At 38.5% G+C, this 17,196-nt stretch overlaps 1 protein-coding gene across 2 annotated transcripts; it reads left to right on the plus strand.

The window, feature by feature from the left end:
- The first annotated feature begins 569 nt into the window (after positions 1–569).
- On the plus strand, positions 570–16,757 carry LOC126375544 (WD repeat domain phosphoinositide-interacting protein 4-like). Of its 2 annotated transcripts, XR_007567602.1 has the most exons (9): positions 570–790; positions 1,835–1,909; positions 4,731–4,908; positions 9,514–9,688; positions 11,468–11,679; positions 12,346–12,512; positions 13,249–13,334; positions 13,854–15,410; positions 15,522–16,757. XR_007567602.1 is itself a non-coding variant. In XM_050022522.1 (8 exons), exons 1-8 carry the CDS (start codon positions 736–738, stop codon positions 13,881–13,883), a joined length of 978 nt encoding a protein of 325 aa, XP_049878479.1. In that variant the 5' UTR covers positions 570–735; the 3' UTR covers positions 13,884–15,416. The 2 variants fall into 2 exon arrangements, 1 of the variants encoding a protein (XP_049878479.1); XM_050022522.1 differs by lacking the exon at positions 15,522–16,757 and having other exon boundaries at positions 13,854–15,416.
- The last annotated feature ends 439 nt before the right edge of the window (positions 16,758–17,196 follow it).

The raw sequence follows: 17,196 nt of genomic DNA on the forward strand, positions 1-17,196 counted from the left end.
GACAGTTTTGATTTGGAAATAGCATAATAATATAAAGTGATCTTTTCATAAATATTTTGTTTTTTATATATACCTACCTACACTAGCTAGATTTTGCCCGCAGCTTCGCTTGCGACATCTTGGGACATAAAAAGACTGAAACGTGCGAATGTACTTACGGACTAATGGACAATGCAGCGCTGGCTGTTTAGTTCAAAACAGTGAAAATTACAGAACAAATCTGATTATAGTCTAGCGACTGATGGCAGATAACAAGGACAAAAAAAAATTATGAATATGAAATTTTGGATATATACACGGCCTAACGCCTGAAAGTCAGTTTGTGTGTATAAACAGTAGCACAAAGCCGTTATTTAAGTACTTTATATAATGTCTATATTGTCCGTCAATAGGTAAAAAATAAAAAGTATCAAGACGTTTTCATCCAATTACCCGAGTGTTGCTTACTATAGAAATTTTGTTTCCCCATTTGCCATCAGATCCTGGTACATAACAACCATTAATGGGTAATTGAGGCTGCAAAATGGCAATACCGAATACAAAGCCATTATTTTTCCACGTTGTCAACACCGCGTGTTTATCTGTCAATTCATCAGTCATCAAATCAGCTGTGTATCACGCAGTGAACAATGTAATAACAAATGTGCGTATTAAATTATTGGTGTGAAAATGTCCAGTGAGACACTTGATAAAAAATCAACTCAATGTTTATGATAAATTCACGGTGTAGAAGTAATGGCGCGCCGGCGGAGCAGCGGGATAACGAGCCTGGGGTTTAATCAGGATCAAGGTTTGTGTCACTTCCTAGTTCGTCAACCTTTCCTTTGTTCTCAGGTGGATATTGTATTATTCATGATGTGGAGGCGTGTGGGCAGCTCGGGATTGTCGCGGGGTTAGGAGCGCCCCGCGGGCTTGCGAATTTCCTTTCGTTATCGTTGAACCACGCGCGCACGCTGCTCGCGTTTGTCGTGCACTCATTTGCACGTGTTGTTTATATTTTTAGCACGCCCACGCATTTCCCATACTGCGTCTGCTATTGTTTGGGCGTTGTGTTGTTTGAAATTGTTCTGCGTGCTAGAATTGACTACAAAAGGCGCAATATCTATCATCTATCTGCTCGAACGATGTACTCTATGTCTTTGAAGAAATTAATATGTTAAGCGTTGCACACGCGTGGCAATTTTGACCCTTTCTATCAGTAAAGGAAGTTCTTCATTACTCTAGGTACATTTTACTATCATCAATAAGTTCAGTATGCAATATAAATTAAATTTAATTAAATATAAATTTAAAGTAACTATATCATTGTTTAGTTTCAATCAGTCTTAAGTCAACGGTAATGTAAATAACACTGATAAGCGAGAAGTAATGCAGGTTGCTGTAAACAGATAAACATATAATATATATTTTTGTAACAATGAAGTAGTTTTATCACATCTTATTGCTTTATACCTTTATGCTGTATTACTTAATTCTGCTACAAACTTCACCAATTTTCATTATTTGTTATGTTGCACCCATAATCTATATTATGGTTGCCTGGAAGAAGTATTTTTAAGCGATAAGGTGGCCAGTTCCCTTCTATTTGTTAAGCTTCTTTTTACAGCTGTAATTGTTTCCTATTTTGTGCAATAAATACTTAGGTATACAAATAATCTAACCTATCCTAACCTAACCTAACTTAGTGTAGACTCGATATACGTAACTGAGAAGTAACTGAGATAATTTTGGAAATCTTCTATTTGACAGTGCCATATTTTTAGTGGTAACCATGCATCTACTAATAATGTACCTTATAGTGAATGTATGATGGTGTCATATGACTCTTTTGCAGGCTGCTTCACTTGCTGTCTAACATCCGGCCTGCGCGTATACAATGTGGAACCTCTCGTCGAAAAGGCTCACTACAGTAAGTATAGTATTATAGGCTATGAATTTAAAGAAGATATAGGTATATTACACAGATATTTCTGTTAAAAGTAGTAAGTAAGTATGCAGCATCTCCTATGGGTGGTAGAAGTATTGAATTGAACATAAAAACTTTTTGAGAAGTAGGATGTAGGTATGGAACATCTTGTACAGGGAGGTGGAGGTATTGAATTGAATATTTATTTAAATACTTTTTGATATTGAATAGTTGAATACAGGCACTTATCAGTGAAAACTGCCTGCCTGAGTTAATAATAATAATAATAATATTTCTATGTCTTTTTAACTAATATATAAAGAGCTTGTTGTTTATCAGAACTGTAAATAATTTTCAGTTTACACAGAGTAAACGACCCATTTGTCTTCATTCAAATGAACGGAAAGCAATTTAAAATAGACAATCACCAATTCAAATTAGTAAAGTAATGCTTATGTTAATCACTTTGTTTCCCAATGATAATGGTAACCAGTTCAAATATTTGTATAACTTGTTGGTTATCTAGTTATTAAATAACTTGTAATGTATATACATTGTTTTAAGTTTACGCGGTTATTATCATAAGTTTTTTTTTTGTTTACTCTTTGTAATGCAATCTATCATCAAGGACATTCAGCAATATTTTTGATTCTCCATACTATCAGGCTTGCAAGGCATGGAACCATTGTCCCATCCTAAATGGTTACTTGATTAAATCTTGTGGCGCTTTTCTCTTCAGTCTCAAAAATGTGTTTGGGTTTCTCATTAGCGGCAGTGGACTGCCATTTCATTTGGGTGGTCTTACCGCGTTTAAATGGGAATCGGGAGTCTCATATCCCCATTAAAACGCGGTAAGAACCCGTTATTATGTGCTTTAATTATTGTAATGTATATACCCTTATTCATTTAAAAGATATGTTGCCGTTGCAGTTTCTTGTCATTTCTTCTATTCAGCCATACATAACACCTCGTGAAATGACGTAAATTTAAAAATGTTACATTGACCTTCAACAAGTTTATCCATGATAATTACGTTGAATAAATGATTCTGATTTCTGGTTAGAGTACGCGCCAACAAAGAAGTCCCGCGGACTTTAATGGAACTTATTTATTTATTAGGGTGCTACCAGACCAATCGATCGATCATCGATCGACAGCATCGATCGATGGTAGAATAGAATAGTCGACGTCGATCGATAGTTTCTACCAGACCAATCGATGGACCATCGATCGACGGCATCGAGCGACGGTAGAATGGAATAGTCGACGTCGATCGATAGTTTCTACCAGACCGACGGATCGATTATTGTCATCGCCCGGCAATCGATCGATTGCTTAATCGAACAGTATCTGTCGATCAATTAAAGTTACCAGACCAGTCGATCAACTTCGATCGACGTTGATCGATGCCGTCGATCGAAGATCGATCGATTGGTCTGGTAGCACCCTAAGGTTTGCCAACAGACAAAAACACTTTTACACGTAACTTAACCTATATACAAATACTGGACTAGTGCTCGTCCAATTATAGGCAAACACAACATGCTAATTATTGACAAGTCATAATAATTCTATGCGGAATCTGCGATATTAGCGCCGCGGCGGGACATCCTTCGTTGCGCGGACTAAGTATATTGAATTCCCCTGCTAGTTTTATCTTTAAAAAAATACTAGAGAAATATTAATTTATCTTAAGTGCAGTTTTTACTAATACACTTGGCTCGACCATTATAGACGGCGATACGGCTCACCACCAATCACGTTGGTCAAACAGAGAACGCTAAGGTGTGGGTGCTTAGTTCATCTTGCGATGGATGTCTCTCTCTACCCCAATGGGGATATAGTTGTGAGCTTATATTATGTGTAAAATACTGGATTCACAAAATATCTTTTTTTTGTGGTTTTATCTTGCGATCAGTCTCATTGACTATAAACAGATGAGTTGAGTTTATATGGCATGGAGAACGCTACTCCCAGCGAAGTCAGTCCTTTCTTTGAAGTAGTCATTTAGCCTGACTGTCCTTATCGAAAATGTCTCGTTTCTTTTTTAGACGACGTATGGTTTCTGGAACAAAATATCTAAACAATAATTATTTTTGGCTAGGCAAACTTCTTCCACCAACCATCAATCCGCACTGGGCCCGCGTGGTGGTTTAAGGCCCGATCTCCCCATCCATCCATAGGGAAGGCCCGTGCCCCAGCAGCGGGGGCGTTAATGGGCTGGTGATGATGATGAAACTTCTTCCATCTATCACATTGGCAGACCCTGGACAAAAATCTCAATCTTACCGTGAGCCGCCTAATTTGTACGTGCGAGCAAGACCCAATTCGCGCGCTTTCCCTTGGGCCGGGTTTCCCGGGTTTTTTTCTGACGCGGAGAAGAGTGGAGATGTGTGGATTTGACCAATCACAGCGTTCGAGAGAGCGAAAAACGAAGACGCTCTGTCACTCTCTCCCTCACGGTGATTGGTCGATTCTCCGCTCCTCTCCGCTCAACTCCACGTCAATGGAAACGCAGCCTTACTCCTTATCAGCATCTAAGACTAAAGTGAGGGAGTGATAATCCTGATACCAGATTGTCCGAAAGTAAGATGATCCGTGTTTCGGAAGGCACGTTAAGCTGTTGGTCCCGGTTGCTGCTTACTGATGTAAGTAGTCGTTACATGAGCCATGTCAGGGGCCTTTGGCGGCTCAATAGTAACCCTGACACCAGTGTTGATGGGGTTGGTAATCCACCTCACAACCCACACGATAGAAGAAGTTTGGTTTCACGTGACTAAGGTCGCGGGTAAGATCTTGTAAAATGAATAATATTTCTCTCCAGGCAAAGAGGAGTTGGGCGAGGTGTCGCTATGCTGCATGGTGTTCCGCAGTAACTGGCTGCTGGTGGTGAAGGCGCGCCGCCCCTGCAGCCTGCTGCTGCTAGACGACCAGGTGCGCCAGTTCCGCGCCGAGGTGCTCTTCAAGTGCCCCATACGAGCGCTCAGAGCTAGGAAAGACAAGTAAGTCGTTTTCTACTCCACAAATCTCTGTTTGTACGAGGAATTAGCTATCTTGAGACTTTTTTTATGACATTACCCACTTATCTTCGCCTTATAGTGAAAACCACGTAAGCGACTTTTTAAACGGCCTCTGTGGTCCAGTGTTTGAGCGTTGGGCTCACGATCCGGAGGTCCCGGGTTCGGATCCCCGTGGGAACATATCACAAAAAAACACTTTGTGAACCCCAGTCTGGTTAGACATTACAGTAACAAGATCCGTGCTTCGGAAGGCACGTTAAGCCGTTGGTCCCAGTTACTACTGATGTAAGTACCTACGTAGTCGTTACATGAGTCATGTAGGGGGCATTGGCGGCTCAATAATAATCCTGAGTTGATGAGGTTACTACTCCACCTCGTAACCCACACGATAGAAAAAGAAGCGATATTCGGATTTTATTTTTGCTAACAAAACATCGCAATAGACAAGTTAGTTTTAATCCAGTCCAAGTCCCTCTAATCAGGTCCGGTTTAATCAAGGTAAAAAATACTGGTCCCAATTTTTACTTGGATTGAAATTATTGATATGATATGAAAAAAAAACCAAGGTATTATTGAGGAAAATTACATCAGAGTATGATTTTTCAAAAAGACGCTTTCGGCGGTACAGAAATAGGTAAGCACCATTGAAAAGCAATTCAGAATCGGGAGCGTCGTAAAAACAAATAAACACAGCTCGTTCGATTCTTTGCCAGCCCGGAAAAGTATTGACTTTTCCTAGGTCTACATTTATACTTCCATTTCCTGAATCTCGACCTTCATAGCTCATCATGATTCGATTTGTTAAGTATCTTCGCAGTATATAATACAGAGTGTTAGTGACATCGTAACGAACACTTTGAGGCATAATTCTGGGCGGTCAAAAAGGCAACATCGAAGCAATTTATCTAAAAAGCAGTTACATTTCTTCGCATTGCGCACTTACTTTTATATGCACAATTAGCTTTTGCCCGCGACTTCGTCCGCGTCGCGTGTATCTATATTACGCGGTTTAGATTTTTTCATACAAATGTTTTTTCCCGCTAACTCCCGTTCCCGTGGAAATTTTGCAATATCCTATTGCAACTAAGCTTTAAGTTTACTAAGGTACCGGCATGCCAAATTTCAAGCGTCTAACTTAAGCGGTTTAGACTTTTCATACAAAAGGATTTTCCCGCTAATTCCCGTTCCCGTGGGAATTTCGGGAATTCCTTTCTTAGTGCACCTCTACGGTACCTAAGCTACGTCTCTTCCAAATTTCAAGTGCCTACGTTTAGCCGTTTAGGCTGTGCGTTGATATGTCAGTCAGTCAGTTTCTCCTTTTATATATTTAGATATTGCTTTTTTTAGATGAATTGCTTCGATGTGGCCTATTTAACCCCCGAGTGGTTCATGGTTCTAAGTTGATAGCAATGATGATAGCAAGCAATATGGTTGTTTGACATTTGTTTGCATTGCGCACTTAATTTTGTATGCGCAAATGTCAAATTGCAATATTGCTTTTTTAGATGAATTCCTTCGATGCCTTTTTAACCCCCCTGTACATTCATCGCCTAATAAACAGGTGTAAGTTTACGTATTTCTTTAATTATTTTAAGTTCCATACTTTTGCGACGGAAAATTCCAACCTGGGACCTCCGGATCGTGAGCCCAACGCTCAACAACTGGACCACAGAGGAATTTAAACACTGAACTAAGTCATATAATTTGAAGCGCAATATAAATGTATTCAGTATTATCATAAACTTCGTATGATAAGATATTGCAACCTTAACCGAATAACCTAGTTATGTATTAAGAAACAAAATCAGGGAAGTAGGCAGTATTAAGTAGGTATGGTATTACCCTTAGATTTTTTATATCCTAGATTCTTTAGATTTGGTTTGCGTAGAATGAAATTAGTAACCGTTACCAACGGCTTAACGTTCCTTCCGAAGCACGGATCTTTTTACTTTCGGACAAGCAGGTGATCAGCCTGTAATGTCCTAACCAAACTAGGGATCACAAAGTGATTTTTGTGATATGTCCCCACCGGTATTTGAACCCGGGACCTCCGGATCGTGAGCTCAACGCTCAACCACTTGACCACGGAGGCCGTACGCGGTAAGAACCCGGTATTATGTGTTTGAATTATGGCGAAACCTTAGAAGTATGAGTAAATATGACTTACCTGAGAGCGACAGAAGCAATACTAGACAATAATGGAACAATGACTTGGGAGTATGGCCCCAAATACACTGACACCAGCGGCGCCAATACTTCCATAAGATTCTTTAAATTCTGCTCGGAAAGGTCCAATTTCGAGAACATATCAATAGCTCTCCTGGCGAATTCAGCTATCATTTTTCCAACAGCGAAGCTGTTCTGGGGTCATCATCAACTTAAGACCCACGCTCTTGTAGGTGTAGCATTTTCCATTCCAGTCTATAAAAGGCCAATTCCTTGAATTCTCTATAAGACACGACGTTAACCTTTTCTTTAATGTGTTCCATGTAAGCTCTTCTTGATCTTCCCCTTCTAGCTTTCCTTCTATGATGTTTTTAATAAATTCGTCGTGTCTTATTAGGTGTCCAATCATCTTGCCTCTTCTGTCCTCAATAATTCTCAGTATTTGTCTCTTTTCCCTTACTCTTACTAGCACTTCCTCATTTGTAACCCTTTCTGTCCAACTTATTCTTTCCATCCTCCTCCAACACCACATTTCAAAGGCCTCGAGTCTTCTGGGGTACGACAAAGGAAATGTAACTATCTTATTGCGTCAACTATCTTATTTACCTATGTACCAACTACCGAAATATAATAATGTGTATGGCATGAGGAAGTGAGAATACTTCATCATCAGCCGTACGACGCCCACTGCTGGGCATAGGCCTCCCCCCCTATACTTACTACCAGATATTTTAAACAAATTGCCTAGTGGGCTACACACAGACATGTGTGTAGGAACTAAACAATGTAAAATAGAATTAAAGAAGTATTATCTGGGCGCACGTTAAACTATGTAGTACCTACCTACTAATTAAGTATAGCGAGTTAAGCGCATTCATTCGCTCCTCGCATAAACCTGTACGGGTTTTCTGTTTAGAGGAGCGTCTTATTTTATTTATAAGGATTTAATTGTTTTTCTAATATTGAATAAATAAATAATAAAAAAAAACTATGGTTCAAACCACTGGACCACGGAGGCCGTCAGAATGAGATTTTTGTATAGGACAGGAAGGAAATCCGGGGTATGGTAGGGTGAAGGGACGGGGATCAACCCATCTTATGGTCCATCTTAGCGTCCGAACACAATCCGGTGGTCCAGTGCTCAGTAGAAATTGAATATGTTCTGATTCATAAGTACAATACAACATAAAAGCAACCTTATCATTAACAATTAAAACTGCGTACTTCTAATGTTAGTATGACGTCATAGCTCACGATGTATGATAATAAATTCCGCACAAAGGTGATTTATTTGCGTTCTTGACGCGTACAATATATGCGCTTTTTTCCATGTTTGAATTTAGAACCGATCTTAGGTCCTCGCTTCTATATTCAAACACATGTTAAGTATAACTTTGACACGTTTCTACGCTCTTTAAACGTGTTAAAGATGATGAAATGAAATGCCTAGGCAAACTGGCGAAAAGCTCGGCTACTGACACAAAGCAACTTTATCAACCGGCAGTGGAGTAGCGTAGTGGAGTATACCCACTACGTTCTGTTAATCCTGTCGCTGTTTGGTCGGGGACTGCTTATTTTTATATTCGCAGCTAACCATCATATCTGATGGCCGTTCCACTATCCGCCACCTGTGGACCCCGTAGATGGCCTACAGCTCAGCCTACTACGATAATATCTTACAGACGATAAAGAGATGAACTTTTTTAGACGTGACTGTAAAGACTGTATTAAGTACCTACTATCATCATAAACAGCCTATATATACTTCCCACTGCTGGGCACAGGCCTCCCCTCAATCAACAGGAGGGGGTATGGAGCATACTCCACCACGCTGCTCTACTGCGGGTTGGTGGATTAAGTACTGTGCTTATTTTTAATAGTAATAATAATAACAAAAAACAATATCAATACTTACACTATGAGAAGCGGATATTTTACACACTTACACATTCGTATGCACTTAGGGTGGTATTAATAAACTAATCCCAGCTTTGAGACTGCCCTCAAGATCATGTCAATGTGACAGTTCTTATATAAAAGCAGGGACTTGAGCAAGGTCCTGAGAGCAGTCTCAGCTGAGATTAGTTATTAATACCACCCTTATTATTATTATTAGCCTGTATGGTCCCACTGCTGAGCAAAGGGCTCCCCCATGTCTTTCCAAGTATCCCGGTTCTGTGCGAGCTCTATCCAGTCTTTTCGATAACCGTCGAGATCATCACGCCATCGTTTCCGGGGTCTACCACGTCTACGGTGTCCGTCCTGTGGTACCCACTGCGTGATGATCTTTGCCCGTCGATCCGGATGCGTGCGGCACACGAATACCACCCTTATTGTAAATTAACTACTTGGTTGATCGTTTTCCATGTTTTATCTTTAAAGAAAGAAACATATAACACCAGAATATTTCTCCCATCCCAGGGTCGCCGTGGTTCTCCAGTCGAGCATCCAGGTGCTGTCCCTTCCATCGCTGCAGCGCGTGGCCCTGCTGCGCACGCCGGCCACGGCGCGCCCGCTGTGCGCACTCGCCACCGAGCCCACCGCGCCGCAGGTGCTGGCTGCGCCGGCGCACCGACGCGGCTCGCTGCAGCTCTTGGTATGTAGTATGTAGAGTCAAGAGCAACAACATTTGACTAAAAACAAGATGTTATGTACGTTTATTTCAGAGCTAGTGACAGAAACATTCAAAAGCTGAAAAATATTGGGCTCAATCGTCTGAAAACCATTGGGATCGGATCGGCCCATCCAACCCACTGATTCCCTAGGAACATGGGACAGCTGTAAGCCTTTACGCAGATGTGAAGGATTGTTAAAAGTGAAAATATTAAGAAATCATCGAATGAAGGATAATAGGATTACGAAAGCAGTATATAAAGTGAAGGTTGGTGGTAGGGCTGGCAGAGGAAGACCTACAAGGAAATACATTGACCAAATTGGAGATGTCCTTAGAAAAGGTTCGGAAGTTACAGAAGCGAATTCAAGTTCAAAAATATCTTTATTCAGTAGGTAACATAGTTACACTTTGAATCGTCAATTTTTACATAACGAACGTCTCATCCGCCTAAAACTACTGCAGCTTCTCACAACCTGTATAGCCGGGGAAAAGAAGCTGCAAGAAAAACCTCGGCACAGGGCCCTAGACGTTCTTTAAAAATAAAAAAATAAACATAATTTTTTTTTATACAATTGAGTAATTTAGTCTGCCTGTCTGACCTTCCCACCCGCGAAGGAAAAACCAGCCCAGTACAGGTTAGGTCACATATCTCCGAAAAATTGCATTTCTTAAGAATTTGGGTTTCCTCAAGATGTTTTCCTTCACCGCTGAGCACGTGATGATCCAAACATGAATTTGAAACAAGTTTAGGCCTACGCTGGATCAGAACCTGCGATCTCAAATTGACAGGCAAGCGTTTTACCAATTGGGCTACCACGGCTCTAATGCGGCAATGGATACAAGTCAAATACAAGCTTTAAATTCTTAATTTTTTAGTTCTTGTACCTAACAGTTTTTGATAAATATTTTTAAGTGAGTGTGTGTAACGTTATAAGTGTCGTAGAAGCTGAAGGTAATAGTATAACCTTGCAATATTTACATAGTCACGAATCATTGTGTTATTCTCCAATAGAATATCCACAACAAATGTCAACTCAGCTGTATAGTATTTGCTGACATTGAGCGGTTTTGTGACACATTATTAGTATAACAAAAAACACCAATTCGGCGCTGAAAGTTATAGGTCTGTTATGTACGGTCACGAGCATTAATATGTATACACTTTGGTACCATGTCACATTAACTTTTTTGACAAATTGAACTGTAAGTCTCACTAAATGTCAAATATGTTAGTGCGATAGAGTCCTAAAGTTGGTACATTATATTGCTCATGACTGTAGTCATCATCATCAGCTCCCTAGCATTATACCGTTTTTCACGGGGTCCGTTTACCTAACCTGACGATTTGACAGGTCCGGTTTTTTACAGAAGCGACTGCCTGTCTGACCTTCCTACCCGCGAAAAACCAGCCCAATACAGGTTAGGTCACATATCTCCGAAAAATTGCATTTCTCGGGAATGTGGCTCTCCTTACGATGTTTTCCTTCACCGCTGAGCACGTGACGTGCAAGTTGTCTGTTATGTATTCTTTATGACCGACGGTCATAACTATGGGACGACGATCCAACGGTGTTATGTTGGAAGTTGTATATATGCGTCGCGCTGTGAAAACTTTGCTTGCGCGTTTCAGAACTGCATGCAATGTTTGCGCGCCATCTGTTGGCTATGGGCGGAACTAGCTGGTCAACTAGTTAGGTCTTAGATTCGGTCTCAGATTTATGTAATATGTATTGTATTCTTTATTATATGCTCCTGTTCCAGGATGTATCCAGAGCAGTGAAAGGCGCACAGTCCAGCTCGCCAGCGGTCGTCGGGTGCCACCAGACTGACTTAGTGTGTATAGCGCTGTCGGCTAATGGCGCCAAGTTGGCCACGGCATCAGCACGTGGCACCATCATCAGACTGTGGGACACTGCCAGCAAGCAGTTGCTGCATGAGCTGAGGCGTGGCTCCGATTACGCTGATGTATACTGGTGAGTCTTATTTCTTTAAGATAAAGGCGAAGGTTGTTGGTAGAACTCGCAGAGGACGACCTAGATGAACGTCTAATGATCAAATTGGGGAGGTCTTTAAGAAAGATTTAGTATGATCAAGAGATCAAGCTAATAATATATGCACCCACTCCTTCAATAAATCCCTTGTAACCATAAGGTTCATCATGTCCATATCAGGGGGGTTAAAAAAGTCACATCAAAACAATTCATCTAAAAAAGCAATATTGCTATTTGACAGTTGTTTGCATTGCGCGCTTACTTTTACACGCGCAAATGTCAAATTGCGATATTGCTTTTTTAGATAAATTGCTTAGATGTGGCATGGACGCTTCCCGGAGACTTAACACAAAACACGTCGTTTTACAAAGAGACTAAGTACACACTGACGCCCGTACGATTAAAGATTAAAGTAAGATCGAGAGGGGGTGAGGTAAAGTTAGCTCAGCCGCTGGTGGGGAGCGGAGAATTTATTTATTTATTTGGTCGACCAACGGCAAGTACACTGATACATGGTTACAGTTTGCAGTTAATACATAAATTAACAAATTAATTAATTTACATTTATTTATTTTTTTAATATTTTTTTTATTATTATTTTATTTGTTTAAATTGCCGTTGTATAGGGAGTATTTTTGTATGTCGCAGCATAAGCTTCAACGCGGCGGGCTCGCTGGTGTGCTGCGTGTCGGACAAGGGCACACTGCACGTGTGGGCGGCCCGCGGCGGCTACGGCCGGCTGGCCGCTGCGCACCTGGCCGCCGCGCCCGACACACGCGCGCTCTGCGCCTTCGCCGACGACAACAGCGCCACTGGTGAGCACATATTACTCTTGTAGCAGCATACTGGCCTTTCGTTCTGCCCGTCATCATTTTTACCGACTTCAAAAAAGGAGGAGGTTCTCAATTCGACCGCATATTGTTTTTTTTTTTATATTTGTTCGGGGATAACTTCGTCGTTTATGAACCGATTTTGATAATTCTTTTTTAAATTACGAAATTCTTATTCCATTCCACATTCCCTTTCATTTTCTATGGAATTTGTATGAAAAAGCAACCTGTGACGTCATAGAAAAATGTGACACTTATAATTATATTTTTCTTTATTAAAATTCATAAATAAGTTAAATAGAAAAAGAAAACGTTTTTTGTCACATTCAGATCTGTCTTAATAATCTTTGACCTAGGAAACTACCCATTTAAACGAGGTATGCTCAAATCCTATGAAATCCGGCATCGCTAGCCGTATGAAGTGTTGTCAGTGAAAATTCCAAGGACTTAAATGTTATTATTGTAATTAAACGAATTACTGGCTAACGTACTTAATTACTATCATTTGACGCATACTTATAACACTTTAAATAAAAAAATATTTTTACGGCAAACAGCTCCACCAACCCACAGTGGAGCAGTATGCTGCATACCCTCTCCGGTTGATTGAGTTTGAGGGAGGATCTGGCCTAGCAGTGGAACATATTATATAGGCTGTTTGTTTGTTTGTTATAATGTTTTTTTTTATGTTATTTATGATAAGTGTTTCTTTTCTTTACAGTAATTTGTGAAGATGGCACTTTTCATAAATTCACCTTTTCCGCCGAAGGTAACTGTCACCGCAGCGACTTCGAATATTTTCTACAGGTTAGTACCCTGTTGCTTTAAGATTAATCATAACTTCATAAGTCATCATATGAGTTGTATACACATGCGATTTGTCTATATTTTTTTTAAAAACAGACTTTTTACTATCTCATTTATTTAGTTGTTTTTTGTTTCAAATAAAAAAAAAAACATGCTTTTCATACAATTCGTAAGAAATTAACAAGACAAAGGGACTTTTCCAAAAAAAGTGATTGTCACTCATTTTAATTTGACAGCTAAGCAACGTTCAATCGATATATTTGACGATTGAATGATAGTAAATGGATAAATGGATTTTTTGGGTTATCTGTACAAAAAACACCTTGAGCAAGCCGCTGTTAAGCAGCATGGTGGAGTCTGATCCACACTCTCCGGTTTATTGAGGGGAGGCCAGTGAGCAGCAGTGAGACATATTAGGCTGGTTATTTATGTATTGGCTATGAGCAAATTTTTATTTTTTTAGAACTGTCAAAGTAGTTTGTTCCATTTAGCTTATTTACGAATTTCTTTTTTTTACAGGTGGGAGATGATGATGAATTTCTACAGTGAGTTTTTTTTTACCAACAATGACTTTTTTTAAAGAAAGAAATGCGACTGTGAATCCAAGTGAATTAATGCAAACAGACACTTTTGCACAATTCTTATAAAAGTTGTGATTGTGGCACACAGCCTATAATATTCATACTAATAGGAAAAACGATTTCTTGTTAAATTGCTATAAATGATCTTTGATTTTCGAACTCTCTAGATCACGTTTCGAAGGCGTTTTAAGACCAATGTGATAAGTATTCATGAGCAAACATATGCAATTGGTACTTAAATTTAAAAGTAACAGGGTCTGAAAAAAAAATAATTTGAAAAATTTAGAAAACCCCCCAAAAAATCGGCAAAATTTTTGGTCTTGAAATTGACAACATTTACATTTCAAATGTGTGTTGCTATTTTAAATTTACTAAAAATACTAATTTGGTAGCAGAAAATTTTGAGTATACCTATTTTGAGCTTCATTTTATATCCTAATTATCAAAGCCTATTTGTGGTACCAGTTAAAAAGCTTCAAGATTCCATAATTTTCTAGAAATAGAGTGTAGTCTTTTTAAATTCTTTGTGTATCGTAGTGCATATTATCAAATACTTTTGCTATAGTATAAAGGTTGTATAGGACTAAATTTAGTCACTAAATATTATCTATACATTTGCGAAAACACTTTTAGTGAGTAAATTGTGTCCTGGGGGTCAAAAAGTCCGCATTGAAACAGAAATATTGCTATTTGACATTTGTTCACATTACGCACTTATTTTTATATGCGCAAAAGTCAAATTGCTATATTACTTTTTAGATGAATTGCTTCACTGTGACCTTTTTAGATCACCTGTACATTATAGTGAAAACTAAATGTTTTTATCTATAAAATATTTTTGTAGACTTCTCATAGTATCAGGTAAAAGACAAAGGCAATATTGCATTTTTTTAATTAATAAATTAAAACACAAATGTGGGTAAATGTCGGTTTTCAATGATAACAAAGCAGCTTTTCAGTAGATTTCCGAGTTCTATGCTGGCAATATTTACATACTCGTTTTCTCATTGGATTAACTGTGACTGGGGTTACCAGTTGAGTGAAAATAGCTGTATAAATTCTGTTGGAACGAGCAATTTTTATTCTACTACGATAAAAATAAAGATCTTGAGATATTTTATAAAAAAGTTGTTACAAATGTTATAAGTTCGTAGGATAAGCGTTGATTGCGTTCCATTAATTGCTTCTTTGATTGTGACTTATATCCTTGCAATTTTTATTGTACTCTTAAATAAAGCGGTTTATCAAGGGTATCGTTTGCCTTCTACTGGTTGTTTTTTATGGGAATTAAAACACGTTAAATAAGAGTTGTTCATGTTTGTTTATATTTAATACAAAGTTCATGAATGAAGGTAGTTATATATTTTTTTCCTTGGCGACGAATATTAATGATTTATTCTATAGTGCATAAAGTCATCTTTCTGGTGACATGGTTCATAATTATGTCTTGTGCCGTTTGTAGAGAGACGATAATGCTTTTAAGTGATGGCAAAAGGTCGCGGGAAGCCGCTGGATGCGGGCAGCGCAGGACCGATCGTCGTGGAGATCCTTGGGGGAGGCCTATGCCCAGCAGTGGGCGTCATACGGCTGATGATGATGGCAAAAGCATTTATTGCTCGTCTTTCTACGAATGTTCCTATTTTTACAGCTACGTTCGTACAATTATTATGTAATGTTCGTTTGTGATTGTTTCGTGCAAAGGTGGGTATTCAACGAATATTAGCGTGTATTGTAATTATTCTAATACATTGGCGAACGAAATTGACTACGTGGATAAGGGTATTTTTTATTAAGAAATCGAATTTCGAATTATTACATTACATGTAAGCCTAATGAACACAGAGGCGGTGCGGGGAGCATTCCGGGCTATTGTCTATAACTTTTGCGTTTGCATGTACGCATTCATACAAGCTCGGGCTTAAATGCACCAGTTGAGTACCCACCTTTAACTCTACCATCAATCACACAATACGGTCGGTTGTAATACCTCTGCCCACAACATGCATTGTGTCTTATAATTAATCGATGTTATATAAAATCAATTTTTAATTATTTTGCTTTTTCAGTTTCCTCAGCTTTTTAATTCGTATTTAATTAGTGTAACTCAATGTTTAAATTGTACCTTTTGCATTTGCTCATTTTAGTCATTACAATCGAAGGACATTTTTTTTCATTATAAAAATAAATATTTTACTTTTTTAATTCTCCGAATTGCCTAAATTACATTTCTGAACTCCCTATGTTAGTAATAATTTTGGTTATTGGAACTGAGAGAGTTTTACAATTTATAAGGTTTATTATTATTATGTAATTCGTAATAATCTAAGGTTTTTATTAAAACAGATACGACCCCATTACTAAAATTTAATGTAACAATTATGATGTGTAATTATGTAAATATAGTTTTAATATTCGCAGCTGGCTTTTATCAAATGCTTACGAAGTTGGTTGATATCAACCCACTAATATAAACGGCATTTGACAGTGGTCAAGCTATATTTTAATACTTATAATGATGTTTATACAAAGTTAAATATTCACATTGGCAGCAGTGCTATTACTTTTGGTTATCTTCCCTAATTTTGACAACCAACCAGATACATTAATTTATCCCTCAGTTTTTACTGCTGCATATATTTATATTAAACTTTATATACACATAATTAATTCTATATTATTTTAGGCAACAGAAGCACATTTTGGATGTAAATATGGAGTTTCAAATGACAATTTATTTTTTTATGTAATCATAAAGAGACTCCACTGTTTTGTATAAAAGGATTAGACTTTAAATGCCCCGAATGGGAAGTTTGAAATTTTAACAATAAATATGTCTTTTATATTTGGGTGTTTCAATTAATCCATATTAATATTATATATTTTTTTCTGTTCCCTTTACCTGAAATCAGTTGCAAAACTTTTATCAGATGTGATGCATTGTTATTGATTTGTTAGAAGTAAAGCAATCAATGTCACTATCTCCTATATTTTTTTGTGCCCAAGAACTTATATAAACTAATTAGAAATTATAAATGTGAAAGTACGGTGAACCGATTTTGATGAAATTGATATGGAGATAGTTTGAGACATAGGAAAGGATGTAGGATAGTTTTGATGCCGAGAATCAACCCCTAAAGGGATGAAAACGGGGGCGGTAAAAAATGCCAGTGCACGTGGGCGGAAGGTTAGTATTCTTTAAATAGTAGCGATCCCACCCGGCTTTGCCTGGCTACAAATTTTCCCTAGTGTTCTTCGAAAAATGCAGGTCATAACAAAAAATA

The sequence above is a fragment of the Pectinophora gossypiella genome, chromosome 19, assembly GCF_024362695.1.
Source record: "Pectinophora gossypiella chromosome 19, ilPecGoss1.1, whole genome shotgun sequence".
NCBI classification, from domain to species: Eukaryota; Metazoa; Arthropoda; class Insecta; order Lepidoptera; family Gelechiidae; genus Pectinophora; species Pectinophora gossypiella.

Bases quoted from the DNA above. Each gene is read 5' to 3' on its own strand.
- LOC126375544 (XM_050022522.1), top strand. From the start codon at position 736: ATGGCGCGCCGGCGGAGCAGCGGGATAACGAGCCTGGGGTTTAATCAG. The intron at 11,680-12,345 runs GTGAGTCTTATT...TGTATGTCGCAG, and splicing joins GATTACGCTGATGTATACTG to CATAAGCTTCAACGCGGCGG. The intron at 13,335-13,853 runs GTTAGTACCCTG...TTTTTTTTACAG, and splicing joins ACTTCGAATATTTTCTACAG to GTGGGAGATGATGATGAATT.